The sequence below is a fragment of the Corvus hawaiiensis genome, chromosome 25 (assembly GCF_020740725.1).
Source record: "Corvus hawaiiensis isolate bCorHaw1 chromosome 25, bCorHaw1.pri.cur, whole genome shotgun sequence".
NCBI classification, from domain to species: Eukaryota; Metazoa; Chordata; class Aves; order Passeriformes; family Corvidae; genus Corvus; species Corvus hawaiiensis.
Genome location: NC_063237.1, coordinates 5,121,379 through 5,143,965, shown reverse-complemented (window position 1 = coordinate 5,143,965; position 22,587 = coordinate 5,121,379). Strand labels below are relative to the sequence as shown.

Genomic DNA, 22,587 nt, shown 5'->3' with positions numbered 1-22,587 from the left:
GCTCTGATCTTTCTGGAGTGTTGGGTATGAAAGCACATTTTCCAACAAGTCCACAGCTACTAATTCACTTAGAGGATCCTGAGTTTCCTCTCCCTGTTAAGCTTGTCTGTATTCAAAGCTTAAACACAGCTTTATATATGTGTATAGACACGATTTTGGCACGACGCAGTGTGAACTTGAGGAACTGCGTGCCTCAGGAAGGCATCCAGAGCTGGGGTCTGGTAAAGACTCTCTGCTTTGTGCAGCACCGTGCTGGTCCTTCCCTGCAGCTCTGGGTCCATCCACAGCCCACACAAGCACCCAAACAAATGAAATAAAGGAATGAATAAATAATATACAGGATCAGACACTCCTGCAGCTGTGGTGCATCCACCACTAAACTGGTCGGGTCGAGAGTCTCGCCCACGCAGGCTGCAGGGCACCAGTGCTCAGGGCCAGGGTTTGGGAAGGATTATCCTCCTGGAACACTGCGGAGCTGGCTGTACCCCGGCCTTGGCAAGGCACCACGAGATGCACCACTGGCTTACCCTGGCAGAGCTGTCAGTGGGACAGTGCAAGACAAACTGCCACGCTACTGCAGTGGCACAGACGAGCCTGCCTGACTGCTGGCAGCACAGCCCTGAGACCAGCCAAAAATAGGAGACGTGCGGGACGAAAAGTCTTGGCAGGACAAGGTGAGATGCCAGGCTGTGTCAGGATCACTGCGTGTCTCCTTGGTGAAAGCAATTCCCAGGGGAGCATAAAGTCCTTTTGGTTTCCCCAGCACAGTCACCACAGCATTACTGCACCTCCAGTGCCTTTCCCGGGGCTGTGGGGAGGAAGCACGGGGCTGCTGGGTGGAAGGACGAGAAAGAGGGAAGGCCGGCTGAAGAACGGCATGGAAAGTTCTGAGAGTCCTTGCGAGGAGCCGGAGCTCAGCCAGGCACCTGCCTGCAAGCACAGAGGAGCGCAGGGAGCCCGAGGCTGTCCCTTCCGTCACCTCTTTTTGCAATGCACAGCAGATCCCTTTGTCCTGGGAATACCGAGGTACACCCAGCCCTGCTTTCTCATCGCCCTGTTAACCTTTCCCCTCTCACAGCCTCCCCGGTTTCTGGATCACCACCCCCTCCCATTTCATCTCTGCCCTCATCCATTTTAACCAGACCATCCTGTCGCTGTGATCTGTTGATCTCCCACGTCCTGATGTTATCACCTCCCAGCGCCAGGGAACTCTGGGCCCTGGCATTGCTCCGATGGCCCAGAGCTCGCTCACTGCGGTCACATCTCAGAGTCACAGCCCAGCCAGCCTGGCTGCTCCTCTGGGACGCTGCCCCAGCCCCAATATCGGAGGAGTGGAGCAATTCCACGCTGCCTTCACCGCAACTTGTCTCCAGCTGCAGATCCCGGTGCTGCTGCGGGCACAGGCTGCCTCCCAGCCCTGCCCAAGGCTGGATCCACACATGTGCCCGCTGCCAGCCCTCCAGCCCCAGCCACCAGCAGCCGAGCCCCAAAAAGGCAAAAAACATCGGCTCTGTTTGCATCTCTCAGTTCATTCACAAGCTGTAAACGCAGACTGCCGATCCCCTTTCCATGGCTCCGACTCCCGGAAAGCCCTCCAGGATGGCATTAACCCGTTCTGCACTGGAGCAGAACAAATGAGTCCCCGCAGGGCACTCGCCAAAGTGGGTCACTCTCCCGCTTCCCAGCGCTGTGCTGGAGCCCGGGGCAGGACGGAGCCCCGGGAAGGGACACACGGACTGCTCTGCCACCGCCCGGCTGGCTCCACCGAGCTGGGGAGCAGTCGATCCGCATCTTTGCCCATGTCCTCCTTTCCAGGGATGGATCAGAACCCAAGGGATGGATCGGAACCAAAGGGATGAATAAGATGCCATCAGGCAGCCAAGCTCACAGGCAGTGAAAGGAAGCTCTGAAACCTGGGAGCGGTCCAGCTCCTCCGCAAAAGAGCCCGTGGGAAGTGTGTGTGGAGGGGAGCGGGGATTTTGGGGATGCTGGAGAGCCTAAACCCTCGATCTCTCCTCCCGAAACATCTGCGCTCCGTGCCCAGCCTCGTGGCTGCTGCCTTTCCGGGGAAGCCTGGCTGCTGCGCCTCGCTAGACGCTGCTCGATCCAAAAAGCAAACAAACGGCCTCAGCTCGCAGGGCTCCGGAGCCCGCTGCCTGCAGCTGCTTCCAAAACAAACGAGCGTGTTGTTCCGAGCCGAGCCGAAGCTGAAACCGGCCCCGAATCTCTCCCACCCTCGCACAGATGCTCCCACACCTGCTCCAGACCCGGGCGCGCACCCCAAAACGCCGATCCCACCCTTCCCCGCCGCTCCGCAGCACTCCCCGCACCCCTTTTCCCCCACGGGCACCCCGCAAACCCCCTCGGGGGTCGGCTCCAGCCCCGCAGCGCCCCGGCGGAGCCCAGCGCCCTCCGGGGACCGGCTCACCTGGTAGGAGCGCGGCTGCCAGGATGCAAACTCCGATAGTCCAGCACGATGCACGGCAACTTGTCTGCAGCCGTGAAGCCATGAGAGTTCCTTAGGAGCGATGGGCAGGGGTCGGTCTGGCAGCGCCGCGGGGCCCCCCACCCTCCCAGCCCCCGGTGATGATCAAGTCTGCTTGAAAAAAAAAATATTCAAAAAAAAAAAAAAAAAAAAAAAAGGTCGTAGGTGCGTGAGGACAAAGAGCCGGCGGGAGGACGGGAGGGATCCGGGGGGAGCTCCGCACATCCGCGGGGCGCGGGGCCCCTCTGGGCGGGCGCGGGGCGCTCCGGCCGCGGGGCAGCGCGGGCGCTTCCTTCCGCAGAGCCCGGGCGAGTGGCGAGGGAAAGGGGGGGGAAATGCGATTTAAAAAAAAAAAAAAAAAAAATTGAAAAAATCAACCGAAAGAAACCCCAGACAAAAAAGACAGAGGGTAGGCAAAACAAATAAAGAGCAGCGAGGCAGAGCCCTCCGCGGGCTGCGGCGGTGCCGTGGCTCCGGCGGCGGGGCTCGGCAGCCCCCGCCCGCTGCCCGCCCTGCGCTGGGGCCCCGGCGGCGCTCAGGCGGTGCCGGTGCGGGGCCGGGCGCGGCGCTCCATGGCCGGGCGGGGGGCGCGGGGCCGGGCCGGCCGCGGGGCGGGGGTGCCCGGGTGCGGTGCCCGGGTGCGGTGCCCGGTGCGGGGCTCGGCGGCCGCGCTCGCACTCACGCACACACTCGCGGGCGGGGCCTGCCCCGTGATGTCAGCGCTCGGCGGAAGGAGGGCGCAGTGTTAACCCTTCGCCCGGCGGCTCGGCGGGGACGCGCGCCGAGGGCGGGACGGGTGGCCGGGCTCGCCGCCCGCCCCTCCGGATGTTGGCAGCTGGCGGCAGCTGGGCTTTGTTCGCGGTGTCCGGCTCGCCGCGCGGCCCAGGGCGCCTCGCTGTGGGTTGGCGGAGGTGCTCCTGCCTCGGCACCCGGGGCTTGTGGACTTGAGGTTGTTCCCGAATTCCTTTCGGACGCCGGAGCGCCCGGGCCGCGGCTTTGGCGCTGCCCGACACTCACCTCCCAGACAGAACATATTTTTTACCCTGTACGATGTGAAATACGTGGAACCTAAACTGACAATCCTAAACGCCTGGGACGTGGATAGCGCAGCGTTTTCCTGGGGCCTGCTGAAAGAAGGAGCTTGTCCTGGCCACCCTCTGTGCGCGCTGATAAGCGAGGGGATTCAGAACCGGCACAAGAGCTGATGTGCTGGAGGAGGGGGCAGCGGCTTCGCTGCGCTTTGTGGCAGCCTTTATTATGTGGACACAGACACAGTCTTTGTGGATCTCTCGCCAAGGAGGTGTTCAGCCTGCTAATGCCGGCTCCTGAGCTGCCCTGGCCTCGGCAAGGATGCTGAACCCCAAACAAAGATGTGAACAACAGTGACAACAACCAACAACAAAGTCATGTTGAATTCAAGCTCCATTAGAACAACACAGGAACAAATCAATGCCTGGCAGGCAGAAAAGGACGGAATCAGTGGGGAAGGATACCACACATAGTGGGAAAGGGAAAGGGGGGGGCAGCAGGCAGCTATAAAAAGATACCCCTAAGGACCCCTATAGCAGTCTCCTCCTCCTTTTAATTCCTTTAGAAGTTAATTCCTGTTCAAGGGAAGGATGGGCAGCTCTGTAACAAAGCGGATTAGCCAGATACAAGGTTTGTTCCGAAATAACAAAAGTTATTGCGTAGTAATGAGGTTTTGTTAATAGATTCGCAGACTGTGAGGCCGCTGGGATTCCTTTGGACATCCTGCCTGTGGAGCTGAGGCTGCTGAACTGATGATTTCTGCCTCCTGCCTCCTCTGTGAAGCTGCAGACCTGATCTTAGGAGTGCAACCCCTGTCTTTGTGGACAGGCAGGCTATGGGGAGTTCCCAGCATCCTTGTTGCTGGTTGGTTTTCCTGCCCGTGGAATGTTTATCTGTCTAATTTCAGTTTTAATCCATAAAATCTCATTATTTCCTTTCCCAACTCCATTAAAGAGATACGTCCGATGAGACACTGCTCCCCTGGGCAGGTGTCTCGGAGTTACCATGGAGTTCCCCACATGAACAAGTTTCAGCTTACGTTATTGCCAGTGTTACATTCCCCCTTCTCCTGTTTCTTGATGTCCCTGAGATCTGTGGGGCAGCCACACCTCAACACTCCTCCTTCAAGCTTCCTGCATTTCAGGTGACATTTCAGCCTGGGGGGAAATTCGCATTTCCCTTCAAGAACCTGGGGAGATTTGATAGAGCCTCGGGGCCTTGGCCTCCCAAATCACAGACCTCAACCATGTGAGACAAAAATGTAAATCCATTTAGCAGCAGCAGCAGCAGCAGCAGCAGTGGACCATTAGCCCTGGTGCATCAGGCCTGACTTAGTGAGCCAGAATGTATTATTTTCATGATCCTGCACAAAGCAAAACCCATCACATTTGGCACAGTTCTGGCTGTTAACTTCTAAGATTTATTACACGGTGCCATGGGGCCCCTGTTCTGCAGCGTTTTGTGAGTCCAAAATTTCCGTGAAGCCCAAGGGAGCTTGTGCATGAGCAGGAGAGGCAGGAGCAGAATGCTTTGGTTTGGCAGTTTTTTGTTATTTCTAGGGGAGGACGAGCATAATATGTAACATATTTAATTGCATCATACTTTTTTTTTTTTTTTTTTTGTAAATTTGGGGAGGTCGCTGTGTGCATGTCCTCTGAGGGGCGGCAGGAGCTGCCTTCTGCTTTGCTAGATCGGCTGGTTTAGCCCATTTTTTACTTCCCTGTTCCACCCCTCGCAGCAATGTGTTCCTGAAGCTCATCCCAGCCAGGGATGTGGAGGAGGAGCCCTGACTGTGGTGCCTGCAGTATTGGGGCAGGGGATTTCAAGGTTCCACTCTCCCACGAAAATAATTTGTAATACTGCAATATTTACCCTCTCTTGGGTTTTAGGGCTGGTAAAAGTCTCATTTTAGGTGGCAAATAGCCACCAAAACAGAGATCCAAAGCCCTTCCTGTGCACCCCTGTGAAATCTGGTTTAGGCACAGACACTGGAAGCGGTGCAGGAACTTGGCTGACACTTACATAAGTCGTCACGCCAATATCATTCCTGAAAATTGCCATTAGAGCATGAAACAACATTTGGCTGGGGAAAAAAAAAAAGAAAAAAGCAAAACCAACAGGCTTGCGGTGTTTTGTCCGCCCAGCATTTCGGCTGTTCCGCCGGCTCCGGGGTTTTCTGCTGATGCTGCCGTGTGAGGTAACGTCTCCTCAGCAACCTGCTGGAGTGGGACCTCCCCAAACCCTTCCCACTGGAAAACGTGGTCTTTTGGCAGCGGGCAGGAGTTGGGATGGGGTTGGTGAGGGTTCTGCACTGGCACAACTCCTCTGGATGGGATCTTTCCCGGCGAGCTGATGCACATCCTTCCCCAGGGTGGAACAGTTCCTGGAGTCAGGCTTGTCCAAATCTTTCTAAAGCAGCTCCTGTCTGCTGTGGAATGAGCACAAGAACAGGGCTGGGCTGATGGATGGCCCTCAGGGGAGCCAGGAATTCCCCCAGTGTCCTCCCAAGCAGTGGCCTCTTCCCAGTGGCTCCCTGCCACTTGAAAGGCTCAGTGGGAATGGACACCTTTAGGAGTTTTTTACAGTTATGACTACCAGAAAGTCTTGGAAGGAGGGGAGGAGGAGGGGGGAAGGGATTGCTCTTGAAAGCATTCCTCGGTGGGGTTTTTCAGCTGCTTTTGTTTGCTGCAGAGCCCACAGCAGAGAGCTGTCACTCCGAGCATGGAGCGCGTTTGACACTCCCGTCTCCGCTGTGTACCTGGTGTGTATTTGCTGCAGTGCTGATTACATTAACTCCTGTGTTTATAAACATTTGGAATCAGTGCAGAAGGCTGTGCTCAACGGAATTTTAAAGCCGGCATCAGTTTTATTTTTGCTTTTTCATCTGTAAACACACACGATGCGTCTGCGGCGCGGCCAACAATGGGGGATCAGGGGTGCAAAGGACTTCCTGAGCTGATTCCGTGCTTGGCTTCACTTCTGAGCCCTCCTGGTCCAGCCTCCCACATGAAGCCACACATACACACCACATATGCACTGCGCAGACAGCTCACGCTCCCTCAGACCTCCGTGCACCACCCTATTTTAAAAGGCAATTCAGCACTGAGAGCCGCTCCTGCCCTGCTGCTCTCTGGATAGCGCCAGCAGCTGGAGGAGGAATTTAAGTTTTAAGCTAGAGGAGAAAATTGCATCCCAGTTAATGGGAGCTGATGCGAGCTGCGAGCAGCAGTGGGGGTTTTCTGAGCCCCTCTGCGGAAGGGTTTGTAAGAGCCTCGCTGCGGTGACGTCTGAGTGCCTTAACCCTGGCAATCCCCACAGCACCCCCTTGTGAGGCAGGAATTAAACCGTAATCCTCGTTATACATGGAGAAAAGAAGCCCGGGGAGATTAGGAATCCCAGCCTCGCAGGAAGCAGGATGAGTTTGCTACGGATTTCCAGTGGAAAGCGGCTGGAATGGCAAGGCTGGTGGGCTTGGGAGGACCCAGGGTTTGGAAATGCCCTACAAGGGCTGGAGTGAGCGGCTTTCAATCCAGCCAGCCACATGCTGGGGGAGGAATTTGGGCTGGAATTTGGGGTCTTGTACGGATAAGAGTGATGCAAACAGCAACTATGTCCTGCTCAGAACACTGCCCCGAGGTTTGGCCAGCAGTGCTGGGCACTCCACTGCTTTGTGTGGGCTCTGTGTCAGCCTGTTCCCATCAGCAGAGGATAATTCCTTCATCAAAGCCGTGAAATGCCTCAGAGAAGGAGCCGTTGTCTTCCCTGAAGGAGCTGATATGGAAGAAGGGATTAAATGGCCTCTCTTACATGCACACAGAGCACTGGGGACGGTGTGTTCGTGTCCACAGAGGGCCAGAGCCAGGCAGGAGATGAGGCACAGCATCCACAGGGATCCTGTGGCACAGGGAAAGGGAAAACAGAGGAGAAATAAAGAATGAAATCAGCAGAAACACTTCAAAGGGCATTGCTGATGAGGTCCGGCAAGGGGAATTCTCTCTCAGCTCCGAGATCTGAACCGAGGCATGGGCACAGCTCGTTCAGAGCCAGCAGTTCCTGTATTAGAAAATGGCATTTATTATTGAACAGCACTGTGCCCTGCCATCCCCAGGGCCTTGGCAGTGCCCATGCGTGGCAAGGAAGGCAGGACACAGAGTCCCAAACCAGCTCTCGGAGCAGCCTCCTGACGGAGGGCGTTAGGAGCTGCTGTGCAGCCATCCATGAGGGAGAAGTCGCAGAGAGGATTTCTCCTGCCCTGGAAATTCACTGACACGCTCTGCTTCGGATTTGAATTGGGATCAGGGCTTGCTGCAAGTTTACAAGTGGAAATAAGCCCTTTGCTTTTAGTGGTTGGACAAACAGGCTTCTCTTCCTGCATAAGCTCTTTGGGGCCTGATCTCTGGGTCACAGGGGAGGTTTGGGGGCCTGTCTCATTTGCAGGCTGTCACGGTGGTGGCACGAGAGGGTGAATTTGTTGCTGTGGCAGCAGAGCTGCTGTGAACTGGGAGCTGTGCTCCTGCAGCCATCCCAAATGTGAGGGGCACGTTGCCATCAGCAGGGTGAAGCCACTGTCACCCTCTGGAGTCCTTGAAGCTGGACCAGATCCATGTCAAAGTGTAATTCTGCAGCAACTCCAATGCCAGAGCCAGGAATTTTTGGTGTAGTCCTGGAATGGCTTGAGCACAATCACTGCTGTGAACACGGAGCAGCCCCAGGCACAGGAATTTGCCATTGTTCCTGCCTCAGCAAAGACTATCTCTTATCTCTCCTGCTTCCAGCCATGTCAATAATTTCTGGCTGTCCCATAAAAACCAGGACCCTCTGCCCCCATCTGCCAGGCCAGGTGGGCAGCATCCAAGCGGGACACAGGAATCAGCACCTCCCAGAGATGCTGATTGATCATCCCCGAGGCTGTCAGCTTTAATGCTTGATAAACAGAGACGTGAATGCTAAAGGCTGAGTTTACCTTGTCTGCATCCCTGCATTTCCTGTGGAGGTTTGCTGTGCACGTTCCTCCACCAGCCCAGGACGGGAAGGGGTTTTACTCCGAACAATGCAGGGTGAGCCCAGAGTAATCCCCCTCCCAGCCTGTTTTGTAAATGCCAACTGGGCCTGCCTGATGTCTATTCAGAGGGATTTTGCTGCAGTCTGAGGAGCTAGCAATGGGAATTTGGAGGGGCTCCAAGGGGAATGTTTCTGTCAGCCTGGAGTGGCTGCAGAGGGGCAGCGGGAGGAGGTGACTGCTCTGTCCCAGAGGACAAACTCTCTCCTCATGGGCCGGTTCCCTCCTCCTGGCTCATTGTGGGACAATTGTTCTCCTCCATCCATGAGTTTCTGCCTTCTTCTGCAGATGCTGGAGGGAGGAGGTCACCTAGGAACTCAGGAGACCTTTCCAAAGGCTTTGCCCATCTCCCTGGGAGAGCTGCTGGCGTGGCAGTGAGGATGAGCACTCGTCCTCATGGCAAGACTCCCCATACTTTCAGCCAGCCAAAGAAACAGGCTCTGCTCCTAATTCCTCTTTGCTGTTTGGGTTTGTTTGTGATGGGAAAAAATACTGGAAAAAAACCAGTGGATCAATGGTACTTTAGAGCCTTCCCGTGAGCAGAAGGAATTCATGCAGGCTTTGGATTTTGGGGAGCCAATTTTATTTGCCCTCCCTCCTAAGTGTGACTCTGTTTCCATGTGCCACGAGCCCCTGCCACCCCAGGCACCCACGAAGAGCTGTAAAGTGACTTTAATGAGTCATCTCTTGGCGAGTGGGGACAAAAAATGTCACATTAAATTTCTGCTTGCAAATTTTTCAAATGCGTGGCTCCGGCTCTCTGACACAAACTGAGCTCACAGTGGAAACTGCAGGGCTACGCTTTCCATGAGGTTTTGGGGGGATTTGGTGATGTTTCTGGGTCCCAAATCCCTTTTTCATGGGGGTCAGCTAAGCCAGCATCTACACAGAGTTTGGTGGTGGTAAAATTCAATGTTTTCTACAGGTTTGTGGCAAAGAGGAAACTTTTAGCAGCAGGAAGAGACCCCTGAGTTCAGCCTGTATTTTTTTGACACCTTTTTTCCCATGGAATTTTCTGCGTTCAAGGCCAGGTTGGGCTCGGTTACATTTTATTTTACCCTGATACGAGCAACTGGGACAAGAATTCAGATCTCCAAATGCCTCTGTGACATCTCTTCTAGCTCTCCAGATTTGGGGCTGAGCCTTCACCATCTCCTGCCTCAGTTTACCACCAAACATGGGAAGTTTGATGGCCAAAACCCCTTCAGTCATTTAACCCAGAGCTGGGATAAATGAGTAACTGGTTTCCATCTGGAGCATTATGGGGAAATTGGACCTGTGTGGAGGTGAAGTGTGGAAGATGGATAATGGCAGGGACAAGCTGTTAAGGGCTTTTTGTCCTTCTGTGGGCAGCAAAAGTCTCTTTTCTCTTTCCAGATAACCTGAGAGGAGCAGGGCTGTGGGCTCACTCCATTTGTCAAGTGATTCTTTCAAATGTATTTAAATACTTTTACAGCCTCTGTTAATGAAACTTTGGTGACCCTGGGGCTCCTGAGGGAATCCATCTGCATCTAAGTGATGGAAAATGAACTCGTTAATGGCCAGGCCCCGCTTAGTCAATATAGGATATCGATCCCTGGTGATGAAGGGCTGGATGGGAAGGGGCTTGGCTAAATGGGCTTTATCCTGGGGATGAGCAGGGATGGGTGGGCAGTGATTGATGAAGGGCTGGGAAAACGCCTCATTTTCCCTGCTCACTGCAGGGATTTAGGAGGACCTGCCAGACTGAGGAACTGGTGCCTGAAGGACACGAGGAAGGAAGGGCTGGTTAGGATGTGATTGCAATCTCTCTGCTGTGCCTGTGCACCGCCTGGCACCGGGGGTCTCCTCTCCCAGCTTTGCCAGAAACTGGATGTCCCGGTTTCCCCTCTGTGAAGGAGAGATGCCTCTCCCAAACTTGGGTCGCAGCAACACCCAGCAAATCCGATTTCCTCTTGTCACAGCTGATTCAGCACGGGCAGGGAGATTAGGTATGGATAAGGCAGGAGACAAAGGCTAGCAGTTCCAGAAAGCCATGGAAAGCTGTGCTCTGGGGGCCTGGATCCCCTGGGGAGTGCTCTGAAGCGCTCTGGAATGTCTCTCATCACCTGACGGGAGTTATTTTGGGGGAAGGGCTTGTCCTGGTCTTGCTTTTGGGCTAATAAACTCCCCATAACTCTTCTTCCTCTTGCCCATCACTGAGGGAAACAGGGGAGAAAATCACACCTGGAAATTTAGGAATCTGCTGCAGGAAATGGGAATTCCCCGTGTGGCTGTGCAAACCCACTGCACTCAGGGAAAGGAATGAGGTGGGGGGGAGGATGACAGGTTAGAAAAGGGAAAAGGGAACAGAAAAGGTATTTTGGTGCGTATTGGGTGCAATCCTCCTATAAACACTGGCAAAATCCGTGTTGGGTCTTTTAAGAGCACTGATCCAGCCTTTCATCTCTCCCACAGGGCAAAACACGGCCCAGGGAGCTGGGAACAGAGCCCCAGACAGAGTAAATTGGTCGTGTTGCACCACTTTCCACGGGATGATGCTGATTTTCATTACAGAGCAGCAGGGCCCAGCGAGATCAGAACAGCAGGGCTGGCTGGGCTTTGCTCAGGGTCCCTCTGCTCTGCCTCGGGGGATCCCGCTCATTTAAAGGGATTGTAGGAAGAAAAGGCAGGTTTGGAAAAGTCAGCAAAGCCTTTCTGGCTCTGAAGCAGCTTTGGAGGTCTGCAAAGGGCTTTGGGAGCTGCAGTGGGCAGAGCTGAGCGTTTTATGGGGATGGGATGGTGCTGTGGCCTCCAGGGATTCCCACATCCCCTGGGCCACATCCTCAGCTGATAAAAGCTGTGAGAACAGAGCTGATTTATGGGCACGGAAGATCAGCTGCAGCAGGCCCACAGGGGAGCATTTGATGAACATTCTGCTCTCTCTCCTCTCTCTCCACTTGCCTTCAGTCACTGAAATCTGCTTCATTAACAAACTCTCCCTAATCACTGCTCCTGAGCAGCCGAGCACTCTGCCCACTGGGGCTCTGCGTGGAGCTCCTTCCCGAGGATTTTTCCAGCCAATATAACACACACTTTAATGACTCTGCTTCTCCTCAGCCAGTTGTTGGAGGACATGGAGCAGCAGCTCTGCACAGTGGCTGAATGTTAGCTGTGAATCTGCTGACATCCTGAGCAACCAGACATCTTCCTTCCCTGGAAAGGGGTGGTCTTTCAGCTAAAAAAAAAAGGAAATTTGAGTCAGGGAGTTGGGAACAACCTGAGGTGATGCTTCAGCTTTTAGGCATGTCACGGAAAAAGTACAAGGGTCTTAAAGGATTTCAATTTTGTGTCTTCAAAAGAAAAACTTGTCCAAAAAATGCAGTTTTTCCCTGATCTGGAAACGATTAGACTGTGGCTTTGCCGTGAGGGAGGGAAAGATGGGCATGGAAAAGAGCAGGTTCAGGCCTGGAATGATGCTCAGGATCTGTCGATGCTGGGCCTGCACCCCTCTCTCTCCCCACGGGTGACAGAGCCCCTCTCCCAGCCCTGGATCCGACATGCAGAGCATCACAGGAGCTGTTCTATTCCCATCCTGGCGTGGAGCCATCTGTGTGAGACGTCAGCGTCTCCCCCTCACCGCCCCTTCCAGCAGCGCCTTTGCCGTGGGGAGCAGAGCAGCCCAGCCAGCCTCACATCCCGTGGGTGGCTTGTTTTCCACCCTTCCCACCCTCCCGGTGATGAGGAGGCCTATTTTTCTCCCCTTCCATGCACAGAAATAGCTCTCGCTTGTCGTAAATCACCTCGGCTGCAGATGGTGAGTCACTGGTTGATCAAAGGCGAGACCCTTTTCTGGGTCTGGGAGGAAGAGTGGATGCTTCAATAAATCATTAGGAATCAGCAGCAAAGAGCTTCCCTTGGGTCTGAGGAGAAAACCTCGCCACCCCCTCCTTTGTCCCCGTGCCCCTGGCATAAATCACAGAATTTAGCGTCATGAGTGGGGACACCTGATTTAGGATCGCTGTCACAGCCACTCCTGGGCGCTGGGCAGGACTTTGCTGCCCCAACCATCAAACCTGGACAGCAGCAAGGGGACAGGCACTGTGGCTGAGGGGGATGGACGTGCCAAGAGCAGGGAATGAGGAGGGACAGAGTGTTGGCATGTGCCACTCACCGGCAGACAACGAGGGGAGAAACGCGGAGCCCGGGGGGATCAGCGTCAGCGAGGCACGGGTGTGACAGGAGCTGGCGTGGTGGTGACAGCAGCGGGCAGGCAGGGGAAGGTGAGGTGCCAGCCTGTGACAGAACTGCGTTGGGATCCAGGATAACACCCCGGGCACCTGTGGCAGGATGGGAATGAGACCGGGAGCATCACGGCAGCGGGGAGAGGAGGAATCCCTCATCCTCCATCCTCCATCCCTCATCCCTCATCCCTCATCCCTCATCCCTCATCCCTCATCCCTCATGCCATTCCTCTGCCAGCCTCGTGGTTGCAGTGCCCTGCCCAGGAGAGAGAAGGGGTCACACGGGAGCAGAGGATGGTGCGAGAGCTGCCAGGGAGAAGGGAGAGACCCGAAGTCATCCCTGTACCCTGAACTCTCCTTCCCTCTCCTTCCCTCTCCAGCCAGCCTCTCCGGGAAGGAAGAGAGATCAATGGCTCTTGAGGCAGAGACTCCGCCGAAAGCAGATGAAGGGTTTGCCATCTGTGAACAAGTTGTTCTGATTGAATTAGAGAACATTTAACATTTACAGATAATTAGAAACAGCCACACATTACAAAGGCGGCGCGGGGAAGGGGAGCTTTTGAAAGGCGATTGGAAGCTCCTCGACACATCAGCCAGGGGAGCTTTTCAGACACAACTTCTGAGCCTTTCCAAACGCTTTGTGCTCCTCACATCCCCACATCCCCAAATCCCCAATCTCTCTCTGTCTCTCCCTTCTGTCCTCTCCATTACTTTTTGACTGCCTTTTGCCTTTTTCCCCCAGCCAGCCCTCAGCCAGCTCCTCTCTGGGAGGTTTTAGCAGGATTTCCTCTTTGGTCTCATGCTGGGCCGTCAGCTGTGAAGCAAAAGGGAAAGAAATTTGCTTTTCTGCTCCATTACTGTCACGATTCCTTTGGTCTGGAGTTGCGCTGTGCAGCCATGGGGAGGGACAGCCCTGAAGGCAGAGGCTCCTGTGCTATCCTGACCTCTGCAGGAGAGACCTGGACCTAAAGCTGGTTAGTGTTATTTTTTTCAAACTCTATTGTAGAGCAAGATAAATACCTTTATAATAGAAAAAATTTAAAAAAAAAAGGTTGTAGATTTGAACAAATATTGTAAAATATGTAAAATACTCTCTTTTATGCTCAAAAATACATTCTCCTCTTTTTATCCTTGTGCTTATTTAATGTGTTTTTACATCAACAGTATTAAGAAAAGCACGTTTGCCATCCTTTTCTTTTGAGCACCAAAGAAACTCAAATTCCCCAAAACACAAAAAGAGATGATTTCCATCCCAAATTTCCTCTGAAAAAAGAACTGGCATTTCTCAAGCAGCTCGAGCAGTAATTGCCTCGCAGCAGCGCCGGTGATTTCCCTGCATCTGCTGCAGAGAGATACCCAAGGGGTGAAGCTGTAAAGCTGCAGCTGCCCTTTGCCTGGAAGGAGCCTCAGTGATGGGTTTTGGGCAGCAGATCCAAGGCTTGGCCTCTGCTCCCAGAGCCGTGGGCAATTCCAGGAGCAGAGCCACGGGATCCCAATGGGATTGCTGTGCCTTGCAGGAAAGAGAACCCAGCCAGGGAATGAATAGGTTCGTGTTTGCATGCTGTCCTCTTATGAATGCCCAGAGAAGTTCTGAATGCCCCGGAGGTGCTCAGATCCAGGCTGGACAGAGCTTGGAGCAACCTGGGATAGTGGAAGGTGTCGCTGCCCATGGCAGGGGGTGGAACAAAACCATCTTGAAGCTCTCTTCCAACCCAACCCCACCCAACCCGTTCCTTGAGTCGATGAAATGGCAAATCAAGGTTTGTCCCACGGGTCCAAAAGATGTCAGAAATCCTGACGGGGACACTGACAGCGACACGGGCACAGCTCGTAGCCCATGCCTGTCCCCCCGCTGGCCAGGCCGTCCCCAGCAGCCGATGCTCAGGCCCCTGACAGACATCTAGTGGCATTTCCGATAACTACAGGCGCGCGTGGCTGGCACGGGTGCCCGGGAACTGAGGGGCACCGGGGTAACACAGCAGCAAACATCAGCCCCCGGCCTGGGGAGCCCTAAACCCTCATCCTCTGCTCTGGCAGGAGGAAAGGGAGAGATCCGTGCTCCAGCAGCATTGCTTCTTGGAGAGCCGGGCTGGATCACTGCAGGCGAACCCGGAACACCCCATCCTGGTGCCACCGATACCGGCGGCTGGTGCCGGGCGCGGGCAGGGGATGGTGGGCACGGGGAGGGGATGGTGGGCAAGGGGAGGGGATGGTGGGCAAGGGGAGGGGATGGTGGGCATGGAGAGGGGATGGTGGGCAAGGGGAGGGGATGGTGGGCAAGGGGAGGGGATGGTGGGCATGGAGAGGGGATGGTGGGCAAGGGCAGGGGATGGTGGGCCCGAGGAGGAGATGGTGGGCCTGGGCAGGGGATGGTGGGCAAGGGGAGGGGATGGTGGGCAAGGGGAGGGGATGGTGGGCCCGAGGAGGAGATGGTGGGCCTGGGCAGGGGATGGTGGGCACGGGGAGGGGATGGTGGGCACGGGGAGGGGATGGTGGGCAAGGGGAGGGGATGGTGGGCAAGGAGAGGGGATGGGATGGTGGGCAAGGGGAGGGGATGGTGGGCACGGGCAGGGGATGGTGGGCACGGGCAGGGGATGTTGGGCCTGGGCAGGGGACGGTGGGCCTGGGCAGGGGATGGTGGGCCTGGGCAGGGGATGGTGGGCCTGGGCAGGGGATGGTGGGCCTGGGCAGAGGATGGTGGGCCTGGGCAGGGGATGGTGGGCCTGGGCAGAGGATGGTGGGCCTGGGCAGGGGATGGTGGGCCTGGGCAGGGGATGGTGGGCCTGGGCAGAGGATGGTGGGCCTGGGCAGGGGATGGTGGGCCCAGGCAGGGGGTGGTGGGCGCCGCATCCCCGCCGCGGGGCCGCTCCGCACGTGCCCGCACCCCGGCTGGGAGCATGAGAAAATGCCTCCAAGGGGGTGTCAGACACAGTTACAGTGAAACACGATATTTATAACAAAGTGTGGGGGAAGGTGTCACATCACATTACGCTGATGCTCCGGCACCCGAGACGCGGGGACGGCGCTGCGGAGCGGGGATGCGGGCAGGGCCAGCAGGCAGCAGGAGGAGTTGGCTCTGCGAACGCTGATTCCTCGCTGGAGCCCGCCCCGAGCAGGGTTTTCCCAGGGCAGGGGAGGAGGGCAGGTCTCTCTGGGTGCTGGCATGGCCCGGCGGTGTCACTCGGCGCTGGGAGCCACCGTGCCTGGCCCTGCTCTGCTTTCCCATGGGGGAAAATGAACTGCAGGTATCGCCGGTGACCTTAAACTCTGCTCCACTGTGGCTTTTCTGCTTGGGCATATCCCACCTGTGCATCAGCTGCCTTAGGAGCACAGCCTGGCTGATAAACCTCGCTTTACCAAGCCGAGATTAAACGCTGTAATCTTTTGAATAAACGGTTCTTTGGAGAAAGCTGTGTCCCTGCACGCAGCTGGGATTGCACAACTCCCTCCCTGGGGTCAGGGACTCTGAGAGTGCCCAGCTCTTCCCAAAGAAGCCAAGGGCAGGCCTCAGAGCTGCAGTTTCCCTGGATCCTGCGTGGTGGGAGCTCCTGCACACACACACTGCATTTCTGTGCATTCATCTCCTGTTCCTTCCCCTGCCCTGGCAAGGGCACCATGAGGCGGGGATGCAGTGCAGCCATCCCGGCCTTCTCTCGGGGCTGATTGCCCTGGAACAGCTTTGGGCAGCTGCCGTTCCCCCTCCTCCAACACGGGAGCATCTCCGGAGGGAGCAGCCGCTGCACGGGCAGGCAGAGCTGCTGCTCGTCCCGTGAAGGTCTGGTGGCAGGTGAGGGCTGTCCCCACGAGTCCAGGCTCAGGGGAACGTGCAGCTGAGCCCTTCCACCCCTCTCTGCTCTGCCCTGTGACTCACTCAAAGCCAGCCACGCTGCCCCACAGCCCCTCATGGGCCAGCTCAGCCTCTGCCCACCCCACACCAGCCCTGCTCTTCCCCCCGTTTCTCCCCTCATGCAGTTCCCTTTTCGGGGCTCAGCTGCCTGCAGGGATCAATGTTCTCTCCCAGGGTGGTGTGAGGTCAGTTTGAGCATCACAGCTCTGTCCAGAAGTGGAGACCTCATCACTGCTGGCGTGTCGGTGCCAGCTTTGATTCTCCTGCGAGTGCCACTGACTGCTCTCACTCGAGTGCCAGCGTGGGTCGGGGTGACCTTGGCCCCGTTGCCTGCCCTTCTGAGGCTGCTTCCAAGTGCCTGCAGCACTGCAGCCGCAGCGCCTGGGTGGGGATGGCAGCCGTGGCTGCAGGAGGGAAGCTGGGCTCTCCCTGGGAGGGGACATTCCCTGGGAAAGGCACCAGCTCCTGCCCACTTTGCAAGGAGAAAGCAAATACTAATTTTCCCAGGGAAATGTGCACTTGACCTCAGCCCTAAGCAGAGCCAGCCCTGAGCTCTGTGAGGTTCCACTGTCAGTGGTGATCATCAGCAGGCAGAGGTGACATCAGCACATTGATGTGAGATGACCTCGTTAGGTTGTCACTCAAGGCTGGGCTCCTTCACTCCCGGCATGAAAAAGAGCCGGGAAAAAAGAGGGATAAGTGCAAGGCTGGCATTTAAACCCCGGAGGGGAAAGGCTGGAGCACTCTGACAGGTGTGGTCTGTTGGTAGTGGTAGATTTTGGCTGCCTTGGGGAGGGAAAGGTGCTGGAAATGTTCAGGGAGAGCCTTTCAGGAGGTTGTAGACTGCGTGTTATTGTACAGGGGTGTGCCGGGCGCATTTTAGTTGTGTTACGTGGTCTGATAACACATCCCTGTTATTCCCATGGTCTGCATGGTCTGGATAACACATCCCTGTTATTTCCAGAAGAGGAGTGCCCAGGCCAGCTGTGAGGGTTGCCGGACTGTGACAATCCAGGGAAACCCATCCGCACAGAGAACATTGCCCAGAGGGATCAGAGAGGGACACAACGTTCAAGCACAGCCAGGGGTCCCTGCTGGTCCCTTGCACACCCCACAGTGCGGGTGACAAGTGTGGTGACGGGGCTGTCTGAGCACAGACGTCACCTCTGAGGAGGAGTGGCTGTGTCACTGCCAGCTCTGTGTCACCCTCGCAGCCGTGTGTCACCGCAGAGCCCGGACACGGCATGCCTGACTCACTCAAAACTCAGCGCTGGCTCCAACGGCCCCAATGTGGAGGTGACAGTGGGGGACACGTGTGTGCCCTCGGAGGCACTGGGTGTCCCTGTGCCAGCCCAGCCCTGCCTGGGCCCTGCCCACGGTCATGGCACGTCCAGCCCGTGGATGTGGCCGCAGCTCCGCTCACTGCACAGTTGAAAGGAGCCCTGTCCCGCTCCACGCAGTGACTAAGGCAGCCTGGCATTTACCCAGGGTTTATTTGGACACTCCCGAGCCAGCTGCACACATTTTTTTCATTTGCTTTTTGTCTGACTTCATGCCCTTTTGGTGATTGCTTATAAACTCGGCGCGGAGAAGGGACCAACGCTCGCTGCTTCCAGGGGAAGGAGGCTCGTGCAGCATCCACCAGAGGCAGATGGACCAAGAGGGAAGCAAGCTGAGAGAGAGAAAAAAACCCCTCATGCATTATCTGTCCTGGAAACAGCGTGTTCTTTTTACCATTCCCTTTGACTGTTTAGGGAAAGATTCGTCCTCTCCTTTCTCTGACAGCAGAGTTTGCAGTGCTCCTATTAAGTTCAGGCCAGCCTGGATTAACTGTGCATCCTCAGTGTCTGATTAGCTCTGTTTGCTGTGTTTTTATTGACCTATGCAAGAAGAAAATCTAGGTCAGGCCAGGCTGATGAGGCTGGAGCTGGCTGTGTAATATAAATCAGTACAAACGAGGCCATCCAGCCGCTGAGCCATCAAATCACGCTCTGGGGTGGGTCAGCTCCGAAGTGTCCAGGGGACATAATTAGGAACTTTCCCAAGCTATCAATCAGCCAGGAAGCCTGGTTTGGAGGTGGAGGGCGGGCAGGGTTTTTTTAGGAGCTGCTCTATTGTTTCTGGGTGAGGGGCATTTTATCAGCGAGTGGCTGGAGCGCAGGGCTGCCTGCAAATAGAAACGGCCCCCGCCTGGCTGTGACTCCGTGCTTCTGTGCACAGAGGAGGGATGGAGACAGCTACAGGAAGCCTGCAGGGCCGAAATGAGTTTTTCTATGGAAGCAGGAGGGCAGGGCAGAATCTTTTACCCGGCTCCCTTGCTCATAGACCTCATTGATGGCTTTTGTCACGCACAGCCAAGGGGGAAGCAGTGGAGACCGTGTGCTCCTGGCAGTCCTGAATCTCCTCTAACATTGCCACTCCTGGTTTGGTTGGATCAGAGCAGGCATCAGCCTGTGACCCGACCTGCAGCTGTGTTAGTCACCCTGCTCTGGGGGGAAAGAGCAGGCGGCAATAGCTGTGACAGGCTGATTTCAGCTGCCTCATGAAACCCCTGCACCGCTGGGAAAGCTCTTTGCAGGGAGACAAAGGTGTCTGGTGCTGGAAGTTTCCAGGCTGGGAAGCAGGGAGCAGCCTCAGCTGGTGCTGTCTGGGGTGTGTGATGTGCTGGGAGTGCGATGTCACACAGCATTAGCTTCACTTTCTGCGGGGCCCAGGCGCCGTGACAGCGCAGGGGACCGCAAAGGAGGGCACAGGGGAGCAGCACGGCCACACACAAGGGCCACTCCCCAAAGTGGGCACTCAGAGAGGGGGTGCTGTGGGCACAGAGGGCAGGGCAGGCTCTCCCTGCTGTCAGGATTCCCTGCAGGGCTGTCACAAGGCGCTGCTGGCTTGGCCTCAGCCCCGCAGAGCAGCCGGCGCGGGAGGCGAGCTCAGGTCAGCGTCATGTTGTGCTGCCAAGAGCCACACATGTGATGGCCAGGCAGCGCCCTGGCCACGGGGAGGTGGCCCTGGAGAAGGTCACCTGGGTGGGGAAGCTGGCTGGGATCTGCTTTTGGAGGAGCAATGGTGTGGGCAGAGCCGGGCAGGGTGAGCTCAGCCCTGGGAACAGAGCAGGGAGTGTTCCGTGCCCCGAGAGGCAGAGCTCCCGCTGTCTGTGGGAATCTCACAGATGTCAGGCCTCAATGACCCTGCAGTCCTTCCCCACCTGGAGGGATCTGGAGGGACTTTGGAACGTATGGAGCAGGAGCACCTTCAGTGGGAGTGTCAGGAAATGCCCTGTTAGGAACAGGGACAGCCCAGCAGCATCTGTACAGCTACACCCCCAGGCACAGCAGTGTCCAGTGCTCTTCCTCAGGGGAAAACCTGGCCAGGAAAACAAGAGGAACATCAGCTTCTATGGAGAGAAAGAGAGAGAGACCTGCTGGAGATGCAAGGTGTCCTCCAGCAAACCTGTTCAGCTGAGTTCCAAGGAGATGCTTCCTTGGGTGAAGCTGGTGGGATGCAGGAGCATCCCCGCAGCCCCTGGCGCTGCCCGTCCTGCTGAGCGGAGCAGGCACCCGGGGTGAGCGATGGCCCTGCCTCCCCGAGGCATTGACATTCCCTGCGCACGCTGCTCCTGCCTCCCCTTCTTTATGGCTGTGATTTACTGACGTCACAGGCGCAGCATCACCGAATTGAATTTACGGGAGGCTGGATTTATGATTAGAGAAATGAACCCTTCGCCGCTTCGTGCCTCCCCCAGCCCCTTCTGTGTGCACCTCGCTCTGCTCTGCAGCACTCTGGCAGAGAGTCCCCATGGAAGACCCTCATTCCCAGAGGATAGCTGCTCCTCTGGAATGAAGGGATCAGGGAAAGGGTTCTGTGGGGATCTGGGCATCCAAAGTTACCGGGCTCTGCCCACAGACCCACAAGCTGGCACTGCAGCCGCTCCATCAGGCTCCTGTCTGCTCGTTCCATGTTAACAGTCCTCTCCATAATGATGTATTCCCACTTCTGGGAGATTTCCAAAGCACTCCCAGCAGGTATTTCTCAGCCTCGCCATCCCCTGCCCCTCCCCTCCAAATTTCTCCCTCTCTCCAGCTGGATTATTGGATAAACTGCAAGACACAGAAGCCAAACAAAGGAGGAAGGGGAGCAGAAAGGAGAGGCACTTTACAGGTCACAAGCCAAACTCGCTATGGGACGCAGCTCCATGGCTGAGTTTGTGGCTGGGGCTGTTGGAATGACTCCATCCTCAGGAGCTAATTTGGGACGTCCTCTGCTCCCTGCCTGGGGAGGAAATGGCTCCTGTGCAGAAGGCACTTGTCTGTGACAGATCTCTTGTAAACAGCATAATAGCTCCGTGTCAGACACGCCGAGACATCTCTATCAGGTGCTCTGCCAAAGCCCCAGGGGAAGCTGGAGGGCAGAGCGTGGTCAGCAGAGATTTTTCAGGCACAGGCTGGCTGAGATTCCGGCTGCAGGGAGCCCTGGCTCAGCCAAAGGCTGGGGCAGAGCGCTGGCTGCTCATGAGCAAGGAGGTCTGTGTTGTACCTGCAGCATCACACGCCCAGCTGGCTCTCAGCTGAGCAGCCTTGCTCAGGTATTCTCATCAGAGGCACTAAAGAAAAGATGGTATCAGAACTGGAGCAGGTAGGAGAGCAGCATGGAGAGAGGGTTTCCTGCTCTTGAGGGAAGAGCCCTTTTTTTCCCCAAAATGAAAATCCTGTGGCTTTTCATCAATCATCAAAACCCATTTTTATCCAGGCTTAATCACAATGATTCATGTGGGCCTTTTAATACTTTTTCCTACTCCTGAACGTGTATTCACCACCCTTCCCTTTGTACCTACAGTCCCCAAAACCCGAGCTTCAGACTTAGATTGAAAGTGTTGCTGTGTTTCTCTTTCTCTGGGATGTTGTTGAGTGAGGGGATCTGTCTTGCTTTCAATGAACCCTTTGGGGTTTCGCTTTCTGCTGGAGGCTGAAAGCAGAGCAATTTTTGTGGCCATCAGTGTTCCTCTGGTGATGAGATTTTTTCTCTCCAGCCTCTGAAAATCCACACCCCTGTGCCTGTGAGTCCATCCATTCATCCATCCATTCACTCATCTCCCCATTCCCATCCTTCCCTGCGTCCCAGAGCAGCCCCTGGCTACGCCGAGCCATCCCAAGCTGCAGAAATCCTGCTCGAGGTGGGGAAGCTGCAGCAGCAGAAGGAGCCTTTACAGCAAACAGTCTTTATTGATATTTTATTATGCTGTTTAGCAGGACCCTGGTGCCTGTAATAAAGCATTAAGGAAGTGTAGCAGCACATTCCCATTGATCCCGTTCAGTGCTGTGATATTTCTGGCAGGACCAGGTACAAAGAAAAGGAATAATTTTTCTCCCCTCCCCTGTGCTGAGTTGCTGATGGCAAAATGCCCTGGGAGCGGAGGATTAATTAGATTTACTGTGACCCCCAATGGAATAATCACAAACCACATGGTAAAAAGAAGAGGCTTTGGGGTTTTTGATCTGTAGAACTGCATGGTGAGGGATCTTCAGAAATCCATGATGACTCAGGAGAGCTCAGATGTGCCCAGCCTGGCATTTCCTGGCTGAGGATGGAAATGCTTTGGGCTGGTCCAGGGAAGGGACGAGCTGGAAATCCCTCTGTGACAGAAGTATTTGAGGTTTTGTGTGCTCTGGAGGTCGCAGCTGCAGCCTGGCTGGGTTTCAGCACAGGGAACAGCCCCCTGAGCTCTGTACCTGGCAGGCACAGGTCCCTCTGTCCCCCAGGGTGACCCCAAACCACCTGTGCCAGCAGAAGGGAGCCACGTGAGCCCACCAGTGACAAACCCCCGTGCAGGTGCCTCCCACAGCCCTCCAGGGGACACCTGTGACCTTCCAGAGCTTATACAAAACCACCAACCAGAGGAAAACAGTGGAAAATGGTGGAAAAATGGTGAAAATGGTGCCAGTGGCAGAACGGACACAAACTGCCTGGC

General features: G+C 55.8%; 1 protein-coding gene across 7 annotated transcripts in view; it reads right to left on the bottom strand.

The window, feature by feature from the left end:
• Nucleotides 1-3,020, bottom strand: part of NECTIN1 (nectin cell adhesion molecule 1) — a 92,146-nt gene extending 89,126 nt beyond the window's left edge. For 4 of the 7 annotated variants that reach the window (XR_007208253.1, XM_048329014.1, XM_048329017.1 and 1 more), the window contains exon 1: nt 2,429-3,019. Coding sequence is in view for 6 of the 7 variants with exons in the window: in XM_048329014.1 (XP_048184971.1) it covers nt 2,429-2,510 (82 nt within the window). In the remaining variant the exon portion in view is untranslated. Of the gene's footprint in view, nt 1-2,428 lie in introns of all 7 variants that reach the window. The other 3 variants (XM_048329013.1, XM_048329015.1, XM_048329016.1) reach the window with 2 other exon arrangements.
• Between the last annotated feature and the right edge of the window lie 19,567 nt (nt 3,021-22,587).